The 20,220-nt window shown below is 45.2% G+C and overlaps 1 protein-coding gene across 5 annotated transcripts in view; it reads left to right on the top strand.

Moving 5' to 3' along the window:
* The window catches only part of LOC110527983 (polyhomeotic-like protein 2), a 56,103-nt gene that overhangs the window by 22,568 nt on the left and 13,315 nt on the right, over positions 1–20,220 (top strand). For 2 of the 5 annotated variants that reach the window (XM_021609659.2, XM_021609654.2), the window contains exons 2-9: positions 1,062–1,284; positions 2,224–2,382; positions 2,595–2,681; positions 2,783–2,950; positions 6,082–6,231; positions 6,886–7,168; positions 14,121–14,473; positions 14,624–14,807. In XM_021609659.2, coding sequence (XP_021465334.2) covers positions 1,120–1,284; positions 2,224–2,382; positions 2,595–2,681; positions 2,783–2,950; positions 6,082–6,231; positions 6,886–7,168; positions 14,121–14,473; positions 14,624–14,807 — 1,549 coding nt within the window. In that variant the 5' untranslated portion in view covers positions 1,062–1,119. The remainder of the gene's footprint in view (positions 1–1,061; positions 1,285–2,223; positions 2,383–2,594; positions 2,682–2,782; positions 2,951–6,081; positions 6,232–6,885; positions 7,169–14,120; positions 14,474–14,623; positions 14,808–20,220) is intronic. The other 3 variants (XM_021609658.2, XM_021609657.2, XM_021609656.2) reach the window with 3 other exon arrangements.

Below are 20,220 nucleotides of genomic sequence, written 5' to 3'. Positions count from 1 at the left end.
ATATTTTTGCAACTGCTCGACTAAAAAATGTTTGGTCAACCAAACAATCGTCCGGTCGACTAAATGGGGTCAGCCCTACAGTATGCATATTTTCCCAGTTTCTTTCCACCAACGAGAGATTTAAATCGAGTTAAGGAGGAAACTGACGTCTTTCTCGGTGCAAATCATAATCCATGGTTCGTTTGTTTTAGCATTTATCAGCATTTTATAGTTTACACATTTCTGGCTCACTACAATTCAGTAGAAAACACATGGCAGTTACCAAGCTACATTCATTGGAAAATATGTTTACATCCAAATATTATTAGCATTTTGCCATTGCATTTCTTAATTGTTAAGCACGTTTGTTACTTCCCGGTTCTACTGATGTTTTCCTGCACTCTGCCAAACGGCGTCCTTGCAGAGGAACACACTATTATTGATTGGCATGACATCATTGGGGAAGACCATTTGGCCTAATATTTTATTATTATTATTATTAATGTTATTATTATGGTATGTGTATTTGAAAATATGAATCCAGTAAATATTTACTGGAAACGCATAGAGAATTCCTGTTCACCCTATGCATCATGCCAATAGGGTTAACCCACTTTGTGGGAATTGTAACGTGGCTGAAATAGAGATGATCGCCACACTGCCCCTTCCCAATGGGAAGGCACGCCCTCGTGCTTCAACTACTCAGCCCCCTCACACGTCCAGGCTGTGCGTTCAGGTGCATCATGCAAATAGGGTTAACCCACTTGGTGGAAATTGTAATGTGGCTCATATAGCGAGGATCGCTACTATGTCTATGCCCAGTGTCTATGCCCAGTGTCTGTGCTCAATTATGTGTCCCATGTTAGCACAAGTGCTGAAATGAGACAAGTACAGTATGTATACATGCAACATTTTGCATCATCTTAGGAAAGTCATGTCATTCTTATACAGGCTTATAGGCTTTAGGGTTGCTTCATGAAGTTACACTGAATAGGCTAACACAGTGACTGCACATGACATGGTTGGACATGGCCCAATATGTCTGAGCCCTATGGCTGCATTGTAACTCTCCTGTTTTGTAGGTTCAGGAGAGCTTGTCCAAAGGGCAGCAGGGGAAGGGCCAAACGAGGAGAGGGCACCATGGACAGTGAACATGTGCCTCCAGCCTCCAGTGCCAGCAGCACTGGGACCACTGCCTCCAGCACAAGTACCACCAGCAGCAGCAGTGCGGGGAGGCAGGCTGTGCCTCACATCTCTGTGTACAGCGGGATTCCTGACAGGCAGACGGTTCAGGTAAACTTCAGGGTAAAAAGAAACATGCCAGTCCAGTGTGACACACACATTCACATGTTTTGCATGAACTGTCTTCCCATTGCATTCCCTGCAATAATACAATTCTTGTCATTACCCTACTGCCATCTGCTGGTAAAACATGCATGTACCGTAAACTGCCCAGTATTGCACTTAGCTCACTATAGAATTTTGGAACGCTATGGAATGCTCATAATAAATGACTGTGCAATTTTATAATTTTATCTCATTGCATGATGCCAGTGTACTACATCGAATAAACAATCTGTCAATACTATTGACAGCTGATCAGTGTTGCTATGTTTCCACGTTCCAGGCTCGGTCATCTGCTATTTGACCCTTGACTGATGTGAAACCCAGCCTGAATTAGACTGTCAGCGTTTTGAAGGGTGACAAACTGGTCTTAGGTCTCTTCTATCCTTTACCCTTTCTCTCATCTGCATGCTCTCCTCTGCCCTTAGCAAGAGAACTAGCAGCATTGTCACTACTTGCCTACTCAACATAGTGGACTCCTGGTCCTTTGGGCTCAATAAGAGAAGTGAATGGAGGTTTCCATCACAATCACCACCCTCTCTGCCCCCTGGAGGCTTAGGTCAGAGAACCTCTATTAGGCCATGTGCCCTGGGTCAATCCCTTTCTCCTGTTGCCTTAGCAACTGTGGTGAGGTTGTCAGTCAATTTGAGTCATGAATAAAGGATGTGCTCAGGGACCGAATGACTTGGCATTGGATGAGAGAATGCATTGGTGAGCCTACTCTCCCTAACAGGAGGAACACATTTCCACCCAAGGAATCTCTCTACCTGCTTTTAATGGATGTGTAAAAACAATGTAAATGGGAATTTATTTTACAACCCTGTAAGTCCCCTTTTAAAGCCTGTTGTTGAGAATATTACCCCAACCGCTAACCTGTTTCTTTCTCCCTGTGTACTGAAGGTGATCCAGCAGGCGTTGCACCGGCAGCCCAACACGGCTGCGCAGTACCTGCAACAGATGTACGCAGCGCAGCAGCAGCACCTCATGCTGCAGACAGCAGCACTCCAGCAGCAGCACCTGAGCAATGCACAGCTCCAGAACCTGGCCGCCGTACAGCAGGTGAGCAGCGGAGACGTAGGGAACTGTTAAACTAGGGAATGAAACAGGCCTCCAACAAGGTTGTGGGCTAGTGTTAGGGTTTTGACAAAGATGAGAGATGAGGCCAGTGCTGGGGTTTGGTTGGTCAATCAAACAGTTATCTTCAGATGAAGAGGAATTTAAGTGTTGACCCCTACATATTCCCTTAACGGTTCTCACCTGTCATGTCACAGGCCAGTATTGCGGCAGGAAGGCAGAGCTCCACCCAAAATGCCACTTCGTCCCAGCAAACAGGATCATCCCAGACCACAGTGAGTGCAGTGAGTCATGTCTAGTAACTAAGGGGTTGGGTTCCAAGATGTGTAGTGTTTTTGTTGGTGAAGTTTTTTAATCCTTCCTGTCTTCCCTGTCCTGTCCCCAGATTAACCTGACCACGTCCCCGGCTGCAGCCCAGCTGATCAGTAGAGCCCAGAGTGTCAGCTCTGCACCCGCCGGCAGCATCTCCCAGCAGGCCGTAATCCTGGGAAGCCCGTCCAGCCCCACCACCCTCACTGCCAGTCAGGCTCATATGTACCTGCGTGCACAGATGGTAAGCCCCCAGAAGCATGCCGACTGGCACACACACTAGCTGGCTCAGCCGCACTTCTGGAGGCTTTGTGTGATGAAGGGCAGTGTTGGGGAGTAGTGAACTATATTTTGCAGTAGCTTGGTGGTAGTTGAACTAAATTCAAATCTTGGTAGTGTTTTATTTTGCGATGTAGCTAACTACTGAAACTACACACCACATAAAATAGGGGTGAATTAGGCAAGGATTTCCTTTTTTTCGACATCAGACCTGCCTAGTTCTCACTTGAAACAGTTTTTGTGTTTAATAGGCTAAATTACACATTCTGTTAACATCTGACTCCAGAACACAGGAGGTTGGTGGCACCTTAATTGGTAAGGAAGGGCTCTTGGTAGATGAATCAGTGGAATGGTATCAAATACATCAAACGCATGGTTTGATGCCATTCCATTTGCGCCGTTCCAGCCATTATTATGAGCAGTCCTCCCCTCAGCAGCCTCTACTCCTCCAGAGTGATCTGTTCTTCCAATTTTTTTGTCTATGATATTTAGTTATGGTAATTTATCATGAAGTAGTGACCTTTAGTTAAGTACACTTATATTTCTCTTAAGGGTAGCTTTAGTGTTGCTTACCTTCTTCCAATGTGAAGTAATTGGTAGCTTAATAAACTATATATTTTCAGATAAGCTTCCCCAACACTGAAGTGTGTGCTGTTTGTGTCGCCACTGTTTATTTTTATTTTTTACATTTTATTTCACCTTTTATTTAACCAGGTAGGCAAGTTGAGAACAAGTTCTCATTTACAATTGCGACCTGGCCAAGATAAAGCAAAGCAGTTCGACACATATAACAACACAGAGTTACACATGGAGTAAAACAAACATAGTCAATAATACAGTAGAAAAATAAGTCTATATACGATGTGAGCAAATGAAGTGAGATAAGGGAGGTAAAGGCAATAAATAGACCATGGTGGCAAAGTAAATACAATATAGCAATTAAACACTGGGATGGTATATTTGACAGTAGATGAGTGTGCCAAGTAGAAATACTGGGGTGCAAAGGAGCTAAATAAATAAATAAATAAATAAATAAATACATTAGGGGAAAGGTAGTTGGATGGGCTATGTACAGGTGCTGTGATCTGTGAGCTTCTCTGACAGCTGGTGCTTAAAGCTAGTGAGGGAGATAAGTGTTTCCAGTTTCAGAGATTTTTGTAGTTCGTTCCAGTCAATGGCAGCAGAGAACTGGAAGGAGAGGGTGGATGCTGCTATGGTGACCAGCGAGCAGAGATAAGGTGGGACTTTACCTAGCAGGGTCTTGTAGATGACCTGGAGCCAGTGGGTTTGGCGACGAGTATGAAGCGAGGGCCAGCCAACGAGAGCGTACAGGTCGCAGTGGTGGGTAGTATATGGGGCTTTGGTGACAAAACGGATGGCACTGTGATAGACTGCAACAATTTGTTGAGTAGGGTGTTGGAGGCTATTTTGTAAATGACATCACCGAAGTCGAGGATTGGTAAGATGGTCAGTTTTACGAGGGTATGTTTGGCAGCATGGGTGAAGGATGCTTTGTTTGCGAAATAGGAAGCCAATTCTAGATTTAACTTTGGATTGGAGATGTTTGATGTGAGTCTGGAAGGAGAGTTTACAGTCTAACCAGACACCTAGGTATTTGTAGTTGTCCACATATTCTAAGTCAGAACCGTCCAGAGTAGTGATGCTGGACAGGCTGGCAGGTGTAGGCAGCAATCGGTTGAAGAGCATGCATTTTTAGTTTTAAGTTTTTTAAGAGCAGTTGGAGGCCACAGAAGGAGAGTTGTATGGCATTGAAGCTCGTCTGGAGGGTTATTAACAGTGTCCAAAGAAGGGCCAGAAGTATACAGAATGGTGTCGTCTGCATAGAAGTGGATCAGAGACTCACCAGCAGCAAGAGCGACATCATTGATGTATACAGAGAAGAGAGTTGGCCCAAGAATTTAACCCTGTGGCACCCCCATAGACTGGCAGAGGCCCGGACAACAGGCCCTCAGATTTGACACACTGAACTCTGTCGGAGAAGTAGTTGGTAAACCAGGCGAGGCAATCATTTGAGAAACCAAGGCTGTTGAGTCTGCCGATAAGAGTGCGGTGATTGACCAGATTGCATAGCGGAGAAGGTACGGTGGGATTCAAAATGGTCGGTGATCTGTTTGTTAACTTCGCTTTAGAAGACCTTAGAAAGGCAGGGTAGGATAGATATAGGTCTGTAGCCGTTTGGGTCAAGAGTGTCCCCCCCTTTAAAGAGGGGGATGACCGCAGCTGCTTTCCAATCTTTGGGAATCTCAGATGACAAGGAAGAGCGGTTGGATAGGCTAGTAATAGGTGTTGCCACAATTTCGGCAGATAATTTTAGAAAGAAAGGGTCCAGATTGTCTAGCCCGGCTGATTTGTGGGGGTCCAGATTTTGTAGCTCTTTCAGAACATTAGCTGACTGGATTTGGGAGAAGGAGAAATGGGGAAGGCTTGGGCGAGTTGCTGTGGGGGGTGCAGTGCTGTTGACCGGGGTAGGGGTAGCCAGGTGTAAAGCATGGCCGGCCATGGAAAAATGCTTATTGAAATTCTCAATTATAGTGGATTTATCGGTGGGGACAGTTTCCTATCCTTAGTGCAGTGGGCAGCTGGGAGGAGGTGCTCTTATTCTCCATGGACTTTACAATGTCCCAGAACTTTTTTGAGTTTGTGTTGCAGGAAGCAAATTTCTGCTTGAAATAGCTAGCCTTGGCTTTTCTAACTGCCTGTGTCTATTGGTTTCTAACTTCCCTGAAAAGTTGCATTTCATGGGGGCTGTTTGATGCTAATGCAGAACGCCACAGGATGTTTTTGTGTTGGTTAAGGTCAGTCAGGTCTGGAGAGAATTGTGCATGAGCCTGCTGGAAGGAGTGTGAAGAAGTGTTGTCCTGCATGTCAAACTGAATCAGTTCAGTCTGATTAGATTACATTTTATTCCCTTAAAGATTTGTTGACGCACTATGCATAGTAAGAGTGAGCTTGAGAGAGTGTGAGAAAGCAACAGAGGAAGATCAGCTGTTTACAGTATAATTTATCTCTACCCAAAACCATGGAGAGATTATTTACATATACTGTATGTTGGTGTGATTTCATTTTTTTTTTCAGGCACAGCAAAGTAACCTTGTGCAAGTAGCTAGGAGCCTAGGCCGTGCTGTTCCGTTGTCCCCCCAGCTCATCTTCACACCTACGGCCACAGTGGCTGCAGTCCAGTCTGAGAGCTCCACGCGGTCCTCTGGACAACAGTCCTCCTCACAGGTACACTATTATTATCTCAACTCTATAGGCTAATGCCATACACACATCGCTGCTGTAGTAACCTGGAGCAGCACTAGAGGGCATAGATGATCAACACAAGTCACCATAATTCAAACGAGGGGTATAGCCAAGGGTTAAAGTTATCCGTTCACTGCGACAGACTTCCATCATGATGATGCATGAGTTTATTTTTTGGGATGAGGGTGGGGGGGGTTAAACAATCCTGGCCACACTTGAACGTCTAAAACTAGATAGAAAGTATGTAGAAATGCTAATGGACCTATATATTTTAAAATCAAATTTTTCTGGCCCGTAAATCTTTTGTTGACTAACAAATCGGTCAAAAAATAAATCTGTGCGGCCCTCCATTGAACTTCGAAAAATCCAGATGTGGCCCTCGAGCCATAGTTTGCCCATTGATTTGACATTGACTTAAGGTTCATTCATGGGATTTTTTGTTGTTGCTTTAACCCCTAGCTGTAGAAAATGCATTAGGTTTACAGTAATGCTGTGATACCTCATTTAATCTAAAATGTATTTCTCACTAATTCTGCAGATGGCCTGTGGGTGGACCCTTGACTGTGGTGCTCCCCACCTCTTCTGCCCTAGGCCATGTCTCATTGCCTCCGGGACCTGACCTCTGTGTCTTTTCAGGTCCAGAACCTGGCTATCCGTAGCCAGCAAGGGGCGACCACGTCCTCCTCTCAGACACACAGCTTGCAGGCCCTCAGCCTAAAGCAGAGCCCTATCTCCATCCAGCCCTCTCCCCTGATTAAGAACCCCATCCAGGGGAGCCAGGGCGCTGGGGGGAAAGGCAGTCGGCCCGACGGTGCCTTGGACGGGAGCAAGAAGGGAGAGAGCATAGTGACGGAGGTGCACGCTATAAACATGAGTCGCAGTGTCACGGCTGTTAGTGGACAGCCTCTCAGCACTCCAGGTATGTATCCAACCCTAATGTTAGCTAGCTTTTACAGACACAGGCTAGACTCCTATATTAGGATTTCATGAAATTGACACCATTGCACCCTTGGACAATTAGGTGTGTTTGCTCAAATGATGGAGAGTATTAGGATCAGTACTGGCTATTGTGATAAGGGATGGGTTTTTCTCCACTCTATGATGATGCTGAATATTCTGCCCCTGTGACTGAGCAATTTAGTCTGGAACATTAATCATGCCTCCAGTAGCCTGACAACGGTGCATTCCTCATGCCTCTTCTGGAACACAACTACATTTCAACAACTCTGTGTTTGTCAGGGATATAGTATCTTCAACCTAGCTTCCTTTTCCCCTGAACCGGATAGGAGGCCCCCGCTCAGGCGCTTCTTTTACGCTTCTATGTTTGGTTACATTTCAACCAGTCAAATTATGTTACCAGTGTTGCTACTTCCTGAGTTTCCTGCTTATGGAAACCTGACCCTATGTTTACAGTAAGCTAAGAATAGAGTTGTAAAAGTCTACTAGTTATTTTTGATTGATTTCTCTACTGTATGCAGGGGTTGTCACCGATGGATTTCAGTCATTTAGATTATTTTTTTTATAAATGTTTTTTTTATAAGGACTAGAATTTCAAAATGAACCTCTTTCCCCACAAGCATGATGGCCATGACTTTTTTTATTTATTATGTTTTTTACATGAAATGGGAGGTTAACTTGGCCCCCCGCAGACAATTGAGTTTCAGTCATGGGATTTATTTTTTATTTTTTTAAACCCTGTGTTCGTGGCATGTTGAGGCCTGTAGCGACCACACTGTATTCACTACTACAGGGGAGAACATGGGCTCTGCCTCCGGAATAGTCAAGCTGGTTTTTCAATGAGAAGCCATGGAGGGCTCTGTGCCACAGTTGTCTTTCTAGACCACTTATTGTGTGGTCAGCAGCTGGATGGTTTTGTCACAGAGAATGGCTGCATCTATGCCAGCAGTTGAACAGAATAACTCTGACTGTCTGCGAGTGTGTGTGTGCGTTGTGTGTGTGTGTGTGTGCTAAGCACTGCATGGCTTGTGTGTTGTGCCAGACTTGATGGATAAGCTGCGCATGCGACTGCACAACTGTGTCTTTGTCTCGCTTTAAGTAATGGATTCAGATGAAATGAAAGGGAGGAGGTATCTGAAAACCTGACTACATAATAGTGTAAATGTACATGCCCTGGTAGTGGCCATGGGGGACAGACAGGTGTGCCCTGGACATGTGAGAAGCACTCTGTCAGTTCAGAGGATTACACTAGGGGGAGATGGAGTAGCAGCTGCGGTGGCTGACTGGGTTTATGGTTGGATAGGGGCTCCCACTGATCCTATGTGCACTGTCATCTACTGGGTCATAAATGATGCATGTTGATTCAGTCATTTTGAAGAAGGAAATACTTGAATGAAACAATTCTAATCAACACCTCAATAATAGGCTACATAACAAATGGCTCATGTAGTTTTATTTTCGACATCTGAGAGAACACTGCCACAGGAATAGGCCTAGTTAATTGTCTATTTTCGTACTGTGTAGTAATTGAGCCTCCAAGAGAAGGAGAGAGCAGATCTTGTGGGAGCAGCCGTGTGTCTGCTTCTCCTACCACAGACTGGCTGATTTTTCCTCGAATGGAGATTGGCTGGAAGCAGCTGTTCCGCAGTTGGGTTCATTGTGTACTTTAGTCTTTTCTTCACCACCTCCTTGACAGAGAAGCTATCCCAGCACCCTCCCTACTACTAAACCTACAGCACAGTACCAAAGACCACCTTGCAGACTTAGTCTCATTCTATGCCCCTGCTAACTGCACAGTTGTGTTCTGTTTTCTCATTTTTTTCCAAACTTGGCGTGCAGTTCCGTAAGCCTAAAAGGATCTCCCCATTCCGTTACATTATCAAGCTATTGTATGGTTCCATGTGTACATACATAGTAGCTCCATTGCAAGTACTTAAAACACACAACGTATTGATATGTTTGGTGTAGTTTTTATTCTCAAGCTATATGTAACTGCCAAAATAAAGGAAACGCCAACATAGGGTCTTAATAGGGCATTGGGCCACGATGAGCCGACACCTTCAATGCACCTTGGCATAGGTTCTACAAGTGTCAAACTCAATTTGAGGGATGAGACATCATTCTTCTATGAGAAATTCCGTAATTTGGTGTTTTGTTGATGGTGGTGGTGGTGGAAAACAGTGTCTCAGGCACCGCTCCAGAATCTCCCATAAGTGTTAATTTGGGTTAAGATCTGGTGACTGAGATACACCCTTTAAAACTCTCTATGCTCCTTTGAGACCCCTCTTTCAAAGTCACAGAGATCTCTTCTTCTGATCATGGTAGCCAAAATATGTACAAGGCCCGCTATGACCTCCGTAGAGTCATCAAACGAGCAAAAGGACAATATAAGATTAAGGTGGAATCATTGCACAGGCTCCGACGCCCATCGCATGTGGCAGAGGCTACAGTTACAGATTACTGAACTGTGATCTGCCCAACGATGCCTCTCTACCAGACTAACTCGATTTGTTTTATGCATGTTTCGACAACAACATCGAGCCGGGTGTGAGGGCTGTCACCAACCCAGAGGATTGGGTGATCTCGCTCTCCGAGGCTGACGTGAGAAGGGTCTTTAATCAGGTCGAAACCTCCCAGGCCGCGGGCCCCGCCGGTATTCCAGGGCGCATTCTCAGAGCATACACAGAATAGCAAGCAGGCATATTCAAGGTCCTTGTCCCAGTCTGTAATCCCCTAATTTTAAGATGACCACAATCCTCCCTGTTTAAGAACTCTAAGGCTTAATTCCACAACGACTACCACCCTGGAGCACTCACTTCTATAATCATTAAGTGCTTTGACAGGCTGGTTGTTTCACACTTGCATACCGCCCCAACAGATCCATAGGTGACTCAATCTCAATTGCTCTCCACACTGCCCTCAACCACCTAGATAAGAAGTATACCTATGTAAGAATGCTGATCATTGACAGCTCAGTGTTCAACACCATTGTCCCCTCCAAGCTCAGGACTCTGGGTCTGAACATCTCCCTCTGTAACTGGATCTTGGAGTTCCTGATGGGCCGACCCCAGGTGGTGAGGGTAGGCAACATCACCTCCGCCATGCTGACCCATAACACAGGGGCCCCACAGGGGTGTGTGCTTAGTACTCCCTGTTCACCCACAACTGTGTGGCGACGCACAACTCCAACACTATCAAGTTTGCTGACCACATGACAGTGGTAGTCCTGATCACCCGCAACGATGAGTCCACATACAGGGAGGAGGTCGGTGACCTGGCAGTGTGGTACCTGAGCAACAACATCTGCCTCAATGTCAGCATGACCAATGAGCTGATCTTGGACTACAGGAAACAGGGGGAGGCACACCCCCATCCACATTTGCAGGGGAGCAGGTCGAGAGCTTCAAGTTCCTCTGTGTCCATATCACTAAAGACTTAAAATGGTCCAAACACACGCACAGTCGTGAAGAAGGAGCGGCAGTGCCTCTTGCCCCTCAGGAGGTTGAAAAAGTTTGGCATGGGCCCTCAAAAGGTTCTACAGCTGTACAATTGAGACCACATTAACTGGGTGCAGCGCTGCTTGGTATGTCAATATCACTGCCCTCGATTGCATGGCGCAACAGAGGGTTGTGCGGACAGCCCAGTACATCACTGGCATCCAGGACCTCTATATCAGGCGGTGTGAAAAGAATGCCCGGAAAATCGTCATACTCCAACCAACCAAGCCATAGACTATTTTCTCTTCTGCCGCACTGCAAGAGGTACTGGTGCATCAAGTCTTACACCAACACGCTCTTGAACAGCTTCTATCCCCAAGCAATACAGCTGATAAATAGCTAACAAAATAGCTACACAGACTGTTTGAGAAAACGTATGTATTTTATTGACTTTTTATTTCCGTCTTTACACTGTCTCTATGCACACTCACACACACTGTCACTCCATCTCACACACACACACACTCACTCAATCCGTTATTTGCGCACTCACACATAATATGCACATTTACAGTGCATTCGTAACGTATTCCAACCCCTTAACATTTTCCATGTTTTGTTACATTACAGCCTTGTTCTAAAATGTATTAAATTACTTTTTTCCCTCATCAGTCTACACACAATGCCCCATAATGACAAAGCAAAAACAGGTTTAGACCTTTTTGCAAATGTTTTACAAATAAAATAACTGAAAGGCCCTTTTACGTTAGCAGCAATTACAGCCTCGGGTCTTCTTAGCTATGACGCTACAAGCTTGGCACACCTGTATTTTGGGAGTTTCTCCCATTCTTCTCTGCAGATCCTCTCAAGCTATATCAGGTTGGATGAGGAGCATCTCTGCACAACTATTTTCAGATCTCTCCAGAGATGTTCGATCGGGTTCAAGTCTGGGCTCTGGCTGGGCCACTCAGGGATATTGAGACTTGTTCCGACGCCACAATCATTCCTGGCTGTGTGCTTATGGTCGTTGTCCTGTTAGGTGAACCTTCGCCCCAGTCTGAGGTCCTGAGAGCTCTGGAGCAGGTTTTCATCAAAGTTCTCTCTGTACTTTGATATGTTCTTCTTTCCCTCGATCCTGACTAGTCTCCCTGTCCCTGCTGCTGAAAAACATCCCCACAGCATGATGCTGCCACCACCATGCTTCTCCGTATGGATGGTGGTAGGTTTCCTCCAGACGTGACGCTTGGTATTCAGACCAAAGAGTTCAATCTTGGTTTCATCCGACCAGAGAATCTTGTTTCTCATGGTCTGAGAGTCTTTAGGTGCCTTTTTAGCAAACTCCAAATGGACTGTCATGTGCCTTTTTACTGAGGAGTGGCTAGCGTCTGGCCACTCTAGCATAAAGGCCTGATTGGTGGAGTGCTGCTGAGATGGTTGTCCTTCTGGAAGGTTTTCCCATCTCCACAGAGCAACTCTGGAGGCCACTGTGTTCTTGGGGACCTTCAATACTGCAGAATATTTTGTTTTTGTCTCTGAGCTCTACAGACATTTCCACCAACCTCATTGCTTGTTTTCTACTCTGACATGCACTGTCAACTGTGGGACCTTATATAGACAGGTGTGGGCCTTACCAAATCATGTCCAATCAATTTAATTTACCACAGGTGGACTCCAAGTTGTAGAAACATCTCAAGGATGATCAATGGAAACAGGATGCACCGGAGCTCAATTTTGAGTGTCATAGCAAAGGGTCTGAATACTTATGTAAATATGGTATTATTTTTATTTTTTTAAACTTCAAACTGTTTTTCGCTTTGTCATTATGAGGTGTTGTGTGTAGATTGAAGGGGGGAAAAAATATTTTAATCAATTTTAGAATAAGGCTGTAATGTAAAAAATAAATTGCAAAAAGGAAGGGGTCTGAATACTTTCCATATGCACTCTACCTGTTTGTTATGAAGTGATTTACAGTGATGTGTGGGTGAGGTTTCTAAACTAAAGCAGCAATAGTAGATTGCAGAAACTCCGGTGTTTTCCAGTCTGCTATTGAAACCCCATAGGGAATGTGCACTGAGTCCTTTCCTCTAGACATTCTGAAACAACACACAGGTATGGGGGAGTGGTTGCTTAGTGAGGCCTTAATCCAAAAGCCTTGAGGGACAAAAGGCATTTAAATTAATCCCCCTTCCTCTCCTTCCAAGACTTTTCTCTGTTACTCATTACAGTGCTTGAGAAAGCTGTCGAGCAGGACTGAGTTTTGTTGCTTGTATCCGGTGTGCAGTCGTTCGGAAATCCACTCATCTGTTCACACAAGTGCTAGGCCTATCTGCTGAATTGATAGCCGTTATTATACAGCCTCTTTTACATTTATCCTTAGTGAGGGCTGGGTGGTAGGTAGATCTTTTACTATGTTATCATGTAATTGAGAGTATCCGTCAAAGGCTTTTATCATGCTACTTTCTGAGAGATGTCAGTCTTCACCCTGTACTTAGTGAAACTATAGCTAACCACATGCTGTGGGTTTCATAGAGTTTTGCCACGTGAAAATCAAGCACTTTCCAGAAGATCCTGTGGTATAAATGACTAATGACATGCAACTCTGCCGGATGGAAACGTCTCTATTTTCACAGCAGGGTAGACTGTGGTTACCGCGAAACAGAGAAACATTCATACCAGATGGAGCCTATCCCACACAAAATATACTAAAAGAGGGGGGGGGGGCAGGGAGGAACCCTAATATCTTTGGCATCAATCCTTCATAATCAAAAGAGATCCACGAAGGTTAATGTTAGACTCCTCAGACACTGTTAGTTTACTAAGATCATCTGAGCGAAGCTACTGTAAGACCCTAGGGCTTACACCTGAGACAAACAGGTTAACAGCTCCTAGGAGAGATGATTCATGAGAACCTCCTAGGTAATGATGAGGGCCAGATCCAACCTCATTGTTTCCTTGGGAGAGTTGTTTGGGAGTGTTTGGGCAACTGAAGGCTTGGGGGATTGACTCACAGATGACTACATACAGCATGTCATGGAGCATTGGCTTCTTCTTATTTCCCTCTGGCTTTCCTCCTGCATATGTTTGGCCCAAGGCTACTCTATGACTGTTGCTGTGTAGAGCCCATTTCACTGAATGACAGTACAATACATGAATGATGAGTTGTGTCCCTGGGTTCTGGGAAGTTAAGTCCTCAGGTTGTAATTTTGTCAGCAGAAGCCCTGTCAGGTGATGACAGACCCTTTGGAGACATTAGTGAGTAATGGCTGGTCAAACCCTCGACAATGGTTTAAGGCAAGTCTGCCTTGTGCTTTTCGACAAGGTCTTTTGACAACAAAAGCAAATAAATGAATTCCTTTTTAGAGGTCCACTATTCGGGTTTTTTTTTTTTGTGGGAAGAGTCGATTTTCCTTTTGTGTACATGTACTGACTTAACTATAAGATTTTTTTATGTAATAAAATCCTCGATTCTTGTTCCAGCATACACCCAGATCCAGCCCCACTCCCTGGTCCAGCAGCACAAACAGCAGCAGTTTGTGATCCAGCAGACCCAGGCTTCCCAGAGGACCCAGGGCCAGCTACTGCAAACTGCCTCCATCCAGCCACACCTGCAGACTACCTCTCTGGTCCCCCATTCTCCCAGCCAGCCAGGCCCTATCCCTGTGCTGCCCAAACCCACCTCTCACCACCAACCCACTACACCCAGTCAGCAGGCAACCATCTTTCACTCAACCATCAGCCCACATGCTCTCCACTCCAACCTGAGCCAAGCCAAAGCCCAGCCAGTACAACTCACAGCCATTAACCTCCAGATACAACCAGCGCCCTCACAGGTTAGTACACAGCAGTCACAACAAGAATTATGGAAATGGGAGAGGATTACTCTGTAACAATGTGTCAGTATGCCTAAAATATATAATTAGTCAAATATGTTTCACTAAACTCTCTCTCCCTTCTCTCTATATTCAATTACGTACTCTCAGGCTTCCCGATTGGTCCAGGACAGTAAAGGGCAGGACAAGCCCACGTCATTGGTGGTCAGAGAGCGCTGCCCAACTACCAGAGTACAGCAGCAGTGTACCCCATCTGCCCAGTCTCCACCACAAGCCACCAAGCCAACAGAGCAGCCAAAGACTGACCCGGTCACACCCATCAGCCAACCACAAGGTAGCAGGACATTTGGTTTTAATGATTCATGTTAACAAGCTTGTATCACCCCATCTCTTAGTTATATTTCCTAGAGACAGGACTGGGGGTGGTCTATTGTTATCATATTTACAACCAATTACAACTTTGGAAAGCCAGATCAAACATAAGCCGCTCTGCCATGTACTGCTCTCCGGGGGCCTAATTTATCAAAGGTGTGTGCACAAGAAAGACTCTTTCAACCTTGCGTGTGCCAGTTTTCCCGCAGGTTGGTATTTATCCATTTAGAACTTGACGGTAAAGTGTGCGTATCTCACATACAGCTCAGACCAATGCGTACGCACAACTTCTAGTGGTTGATCAATTCTATTGCAAGAAAATATTGTTCTTCTGGGGAAATGTTTTGTTTGATGCACAGGAATTATAATGGTAGGCTAATAAAGACTTTTGAAACGTGATGATAAAACCGATGCATTTGATGTTGGTAAGGAGATCACATAGCAGTATACAGCCTAATATGGTTCTTTGACTTTTATTGTATAGGCCTATGGGTCATAATCATATTTTCTAACATGACTGGTTTATTCCCGCTACTCAACAATTATTAGCCTACCATTTATCCATTGCTCATTCAATAGATGTCGTGAGGTGCGTACTGGCGTCAGAGAAGTCAGGCGCAGGAGAGCGAAAACTGATTTACAACGGTGTCGTTTAATATGCATTTACCACCGTTAACGTCTTTGGGATAGGGGGCAGCATTTTCACTTTTGGATGAATAGCGTGCCCAGAGTGAACTGCCTCATACTCAGTTCCAGATGCTAATATATGCATATTATTATTAGTATTGGATAGAAAACACTCTGAAGTTTCTACAACTATTTGAATGATGTCTGTGAGTATAACAGAACTCATATGGCAGGCAAAAACCCAAACAGGAAGTGGGAAATCTGAGGTTTGTAGTTTTTGAACTCAGCCCCTATCGAATACACAGTGGGATATGGGTTATTTTGCACTTCCTAAGGCTTCCACTAGATGTCAACCGTCTTTAGAACATGGTTTCAGGCTTCTACTGTGAGGTGGGAGAAAATGAGAGATGTTTGACTAAGGGGTCTGGCAGCAGCCTCGTTCTCAGTCACGCGTTCACATGAGAGGTATCTCCGGTTGGAACATTATTGAACATTTATGATAAAAACATCCTAAAGATTGATTCTATGCATAGTTTGACATGTTTCTTCGACCTGTAATAACTTTTGTAACTTTTCATCCGACTGGACCTGAACAAGTGTTTGGATGTGTTTACCAAACGCCCTAACAAAAGAAGCTATTTGGACATAAATTATGGACATTATCGAACAAAACAAACATTTATGGTGAAACTGCGGTTCCTGGGAGTGCATTCCGATGAAGATCATCAAAGGTAAGTGAATATTTATAATGCTATATTTTTGACTAATGTTGACTGCGCAACATGGCGGATATTTCTTTTGGCTGGTTTGGGCTCTGAGAGCCGTACTCAGATTATGCTTTTTCCGTAAAGTTTTTTAGAAATCTGACACAGAGGTTGCATTAAAGAGAAGTGTATCTAAAGTTCCATGCATAACACTTTAATTTTCTAAAACATTTATAATGAGTATTTCTGTGAACTCATGTGGCTTTCTGCACAATTACCGCATGTTTTAGAACTACTGAACGTAACGCGCCAATGTAAAATTTGATTTTTTGATATAAATATGCACTTTATCGAACAAAACATACATGTATTGTGTAACATGAAGTCCTATGTGTATCAAGATCATCAAAGGTTAGCGATTAATTTTATCTCTATTTGTGCTTTTTGTGACTCCTCTCTTTGGCTGGAAAAATGGCTGGGTTTTTCTGTGGCATGGTGGTGACCTAACATAATTGTTTGTATAGCTTTCTCTGTAAAGCATTTTTAAAATCAGACACTGTGGCTGGATTAATGATAATTTTATCTTTAAAATGGTGCCTAATACTTGTATGTTTGAGAAATTTGATTTATGAAATTTCTGTTGATTTGTATTTGGTGCCCTCCAATTTCATTGGCTCTTTGCGAGGTGTTCAGTCCTAGGCAGGTTAACAGAACAATACAATAAATGGGTCAAACAAAACCGGGTAAATACCAGCATACCGTGCATAAGCACTACAAGAAACAATTACCGACAAGGACATGAGGGGGAACAGAGGGTTATATCCACAACATGTCATTGATGGAATTGGAACCAGGTGTGATGGAAGACAAGACAAAGCCAATGAAAAATGAAAAGTGTATCAGCGATGGCTAGGTCGGTGACTCCGAACGCCGCCCGAACAAGGAGAGGAACCAACTTTGGCAGAAGTTGTGACAGTACCACCCCCCCCCCCCCCCCCCCCCCCCCCCTGACATGCAGCTCCAGCAGCGTGTCGACACCAGCCTCGGGGACGACCCGGAGGGCGAGGCGCAGGGCGATCCGGGCGAAGACGGTGGAACTCCTGCAGCATTGAAGGGTCCAACACGTTCTCGCCCGGAACCCAGCACCTCTCCTCCGGACCGTACCCCTCCCACGCCACGAGATCCTGAAGGCCCCTCGCCCGACGCCTCAAATCCAGTATGGAGCGGACGGAGTACGCCGCCCCCCCCCCCCCCCCCCCCCCCCCCCCCCCCCCCCCTCCGATGTCTAGAGGGGGCAGAGAAAGCTCCCGCACCTCAGACTCCTGGAGCGGGCCAGCCTGAGGAGAGACACATGGAACGAGGGGTTAATACGGTAATTGGTTGGAAGCTGTAACCTATAACAAACCTCGTTCACTCTCCTCAGGACTTTAAATGGCTGCACAAACCACGGACCCAGCTTCCGGCAGGGCAGGCGGAGGGGCAGGTTTCAGCAGGCGTCACGGCCTGCTGAAGGTGAACACGGACAGCTTCCCATATCTCCTCCACGCACCTGAACCAGTCGTCCACCGCAGGAACCTCGATCTGACTCTGATGCCAAGGCACCAGAACCGGCTGGTACCCCAGTACGCACTGGAAGGGAGAGAGGTTAGTGGAGGAGTGGCGAAGCGAGTTCTGTGCCATCTCGGCCCAGGATACGAACACCGCCCACTCCCCCGGCCGGTCCTGGCAATAGGGCCGCAGAATCCTGCCCACATCCTGGTTCGTTCTCTCCACCTGCCCATTAATCTTGGGGTGAAACCCTGAAGTAAGGCTGATCGAGACCCCCAGATGTTCCATGAACGCTTTCCAGACCCTAGACGTGAACTGGGGACCTTGATCAGACACTACAGTGCCTTGCGAAAGTATTCGGCCCCCTTGAACTTTGCGACCTTTTGCCACATTTCAGGCTTCAAACATAAAGATATAAAACTGTATTTTTTTGTGAAGAATCAACAACAAGTGGGACACAATCATGAAGTGGAACGACATTTATTGGATATTTCAAACTTTTTTAACAAATCAAAAACTGAAAAATTGGGCGTGCAAAATTATTCAGCCCCCTTAAGTTAATACTTTGTAGCGCCACCTTTTGCTGCGATTACAGCTGTAAGTCGCTTGGGGTATGTCTCTATCAGTTTTGCACATCGAGAGACTGACATTTTTTCCCATTCCTCCTTGCAAAACAGCTCGAGCTCAGTGAGGTTGGATGGAGAGCATTTGTGAACAGCAGTTTTCAGTTCTTTCCACAGATTCTCGATTGGATTCAGGTCTGGACTTTGACTTGGCCATTCTAACACCTGGATATGTTTATTTTTGAACCATTCCATTGTAGATTTTGCTTTATGTTTTGGATCATTGTCTTGTTGGAAGACAAATCTCCGTCCCAGTCTCAGGTCTTTTGCAGACTCCATTAGGTTTTCTTCCAGAATGGTCCTGTATTTGGCTCCATCCATCTTCCCATCAATTTTAACCATCTTCCCTGTCCCTGCTGAAGAAAAGCAGGCCCAAACCATGATGCTGCCACCACCATGTTTGACAGTGGGTATTTTATTTATTTTTATTTATTTTACCTTTATTTAACCAGGCAAGTCAGTTAAGAACAAATTCTTATTTTCAATGACGGCCTGGGAACAGTGAGTTAACTGCCTGTTCAGGGGCAGAACGACAGATTTGTACCTTGAGGGGTTTGAACGCTCTAACCACTAGGCTACCCTGCCGCCCCGGGTATGGTGTGTTCAGGGTGATGAGCTGTGCTGCTTTTACGCCAAACATAACGTTTTGCATTGTTGCCAAAAAGTTCAATTTTGGTTTCATCTGACCAGAGCACCTTCTTCCACATGTTTGGTGTGTCTCCCAGGTGGCTTGTGGCAAACTTTAAACAACACTTTTTATGGATATCTTTAAGAAATGGCTTTCTTCTTGCCACTCTTCCATAAAGGCCAGATTTGTGCAATATACGACTGATTGTTGTCCTATGGACAGAGTCTCCCACCTCAGCTGTAGATCTCTGCAGTTCATCCAGAGTGATCATGGGCCTCTTGGCTGCATCTTTGATCAGTCTTCTCCTTGTATGAGCTGAAAGTTTAGAGGGACGGACAGATCTTGGTAGATTTGCAGTGGTCTGATACTCCTTCCATTTCAATATTATCGCTTGCACAGTGCTCCTTGGGATGTTTAAAGCTTGGGAAATCTTTTTGTATCCAAATCCGGCTTTAAACTTCTTCACAACAGTATCTCGGACCTGCCTGGTGTGTTCCTTGTTCTTCATGATGCTCTCTGCGCTTTTAACGGACCTCTGAGACTATCACAGTGCAGGTGCATTTATACGGAGACTTGATTACACACAGGTGGATTGTACTTATCATCATTAGTCATTTAGGTCAACATTGGATCATTCAGAGATCCTCACTGAACCTCTGGAGAGAGTTTGCTGCACTGAAAGTAAAGGGGCTGAATAATTTTGCACGCCCAATTTTTCAGTTTTTGATTTGTTAAAAAAGTTTGAAATATCCAATAAATGTCGTTCCACTTCATGATTGTGTCCCACTTGTTGTTGATTCTTCACAAAAAAATACAGTTTTATATCTTTATGTTTGAAGCCTGAAATGTGGCAAAAGGTCGCAAAGTTCAAGGGGGCCGAATACTTTCGCAAGGCACTGTATATCCTCAGGCACCCTGTAGGGCCGGAAGACGTGTGTAAACAAGGCCTCCGCAGTCTGTAGGGCCGTAGGGAGACCGGGTAGAGGGAGGAGACGACAGGACTTCGAGAAACGATCCACAACGACCAGAATCGCGGTGTTTCCTGTGAGGGTGGCAGATCAGTCAGAAAATCCACCGACAGGTACGACCAAGGCCACTGTGGAACGGGTAAGTGGTGTAGCTTACCTCTGGGTAGGTGCCTAGGAGCCTTACACTGGGCGCACACCAAGCAGGAGAAACATAACCCTCACGTCCTTAGCCAAGGTATGCCACCATTACCTCACGCTCAAATAGCTCACTGTCCGA

The sequence above is a fragment of the Oncorhynchus mykiss genome, chromosome 7 (genome assembly GCF_013265735.2).
Source record: "Oncorhynchus mykiss isolate Arlee chromosome 7, USDA_OmykA_1.1, whole genome shotgun sequence".
NCBI lineage: Eukaryota > Metazoa > Chordata > Actinopteri > Salmoniformes > Salmonidae > Oncorhynchus > Oncorhynchus mykiss.
Note: the sequence above shows the minus strand (reverse complement) of the source record. Positions and strands in the feature narration are given on the sequence as shown.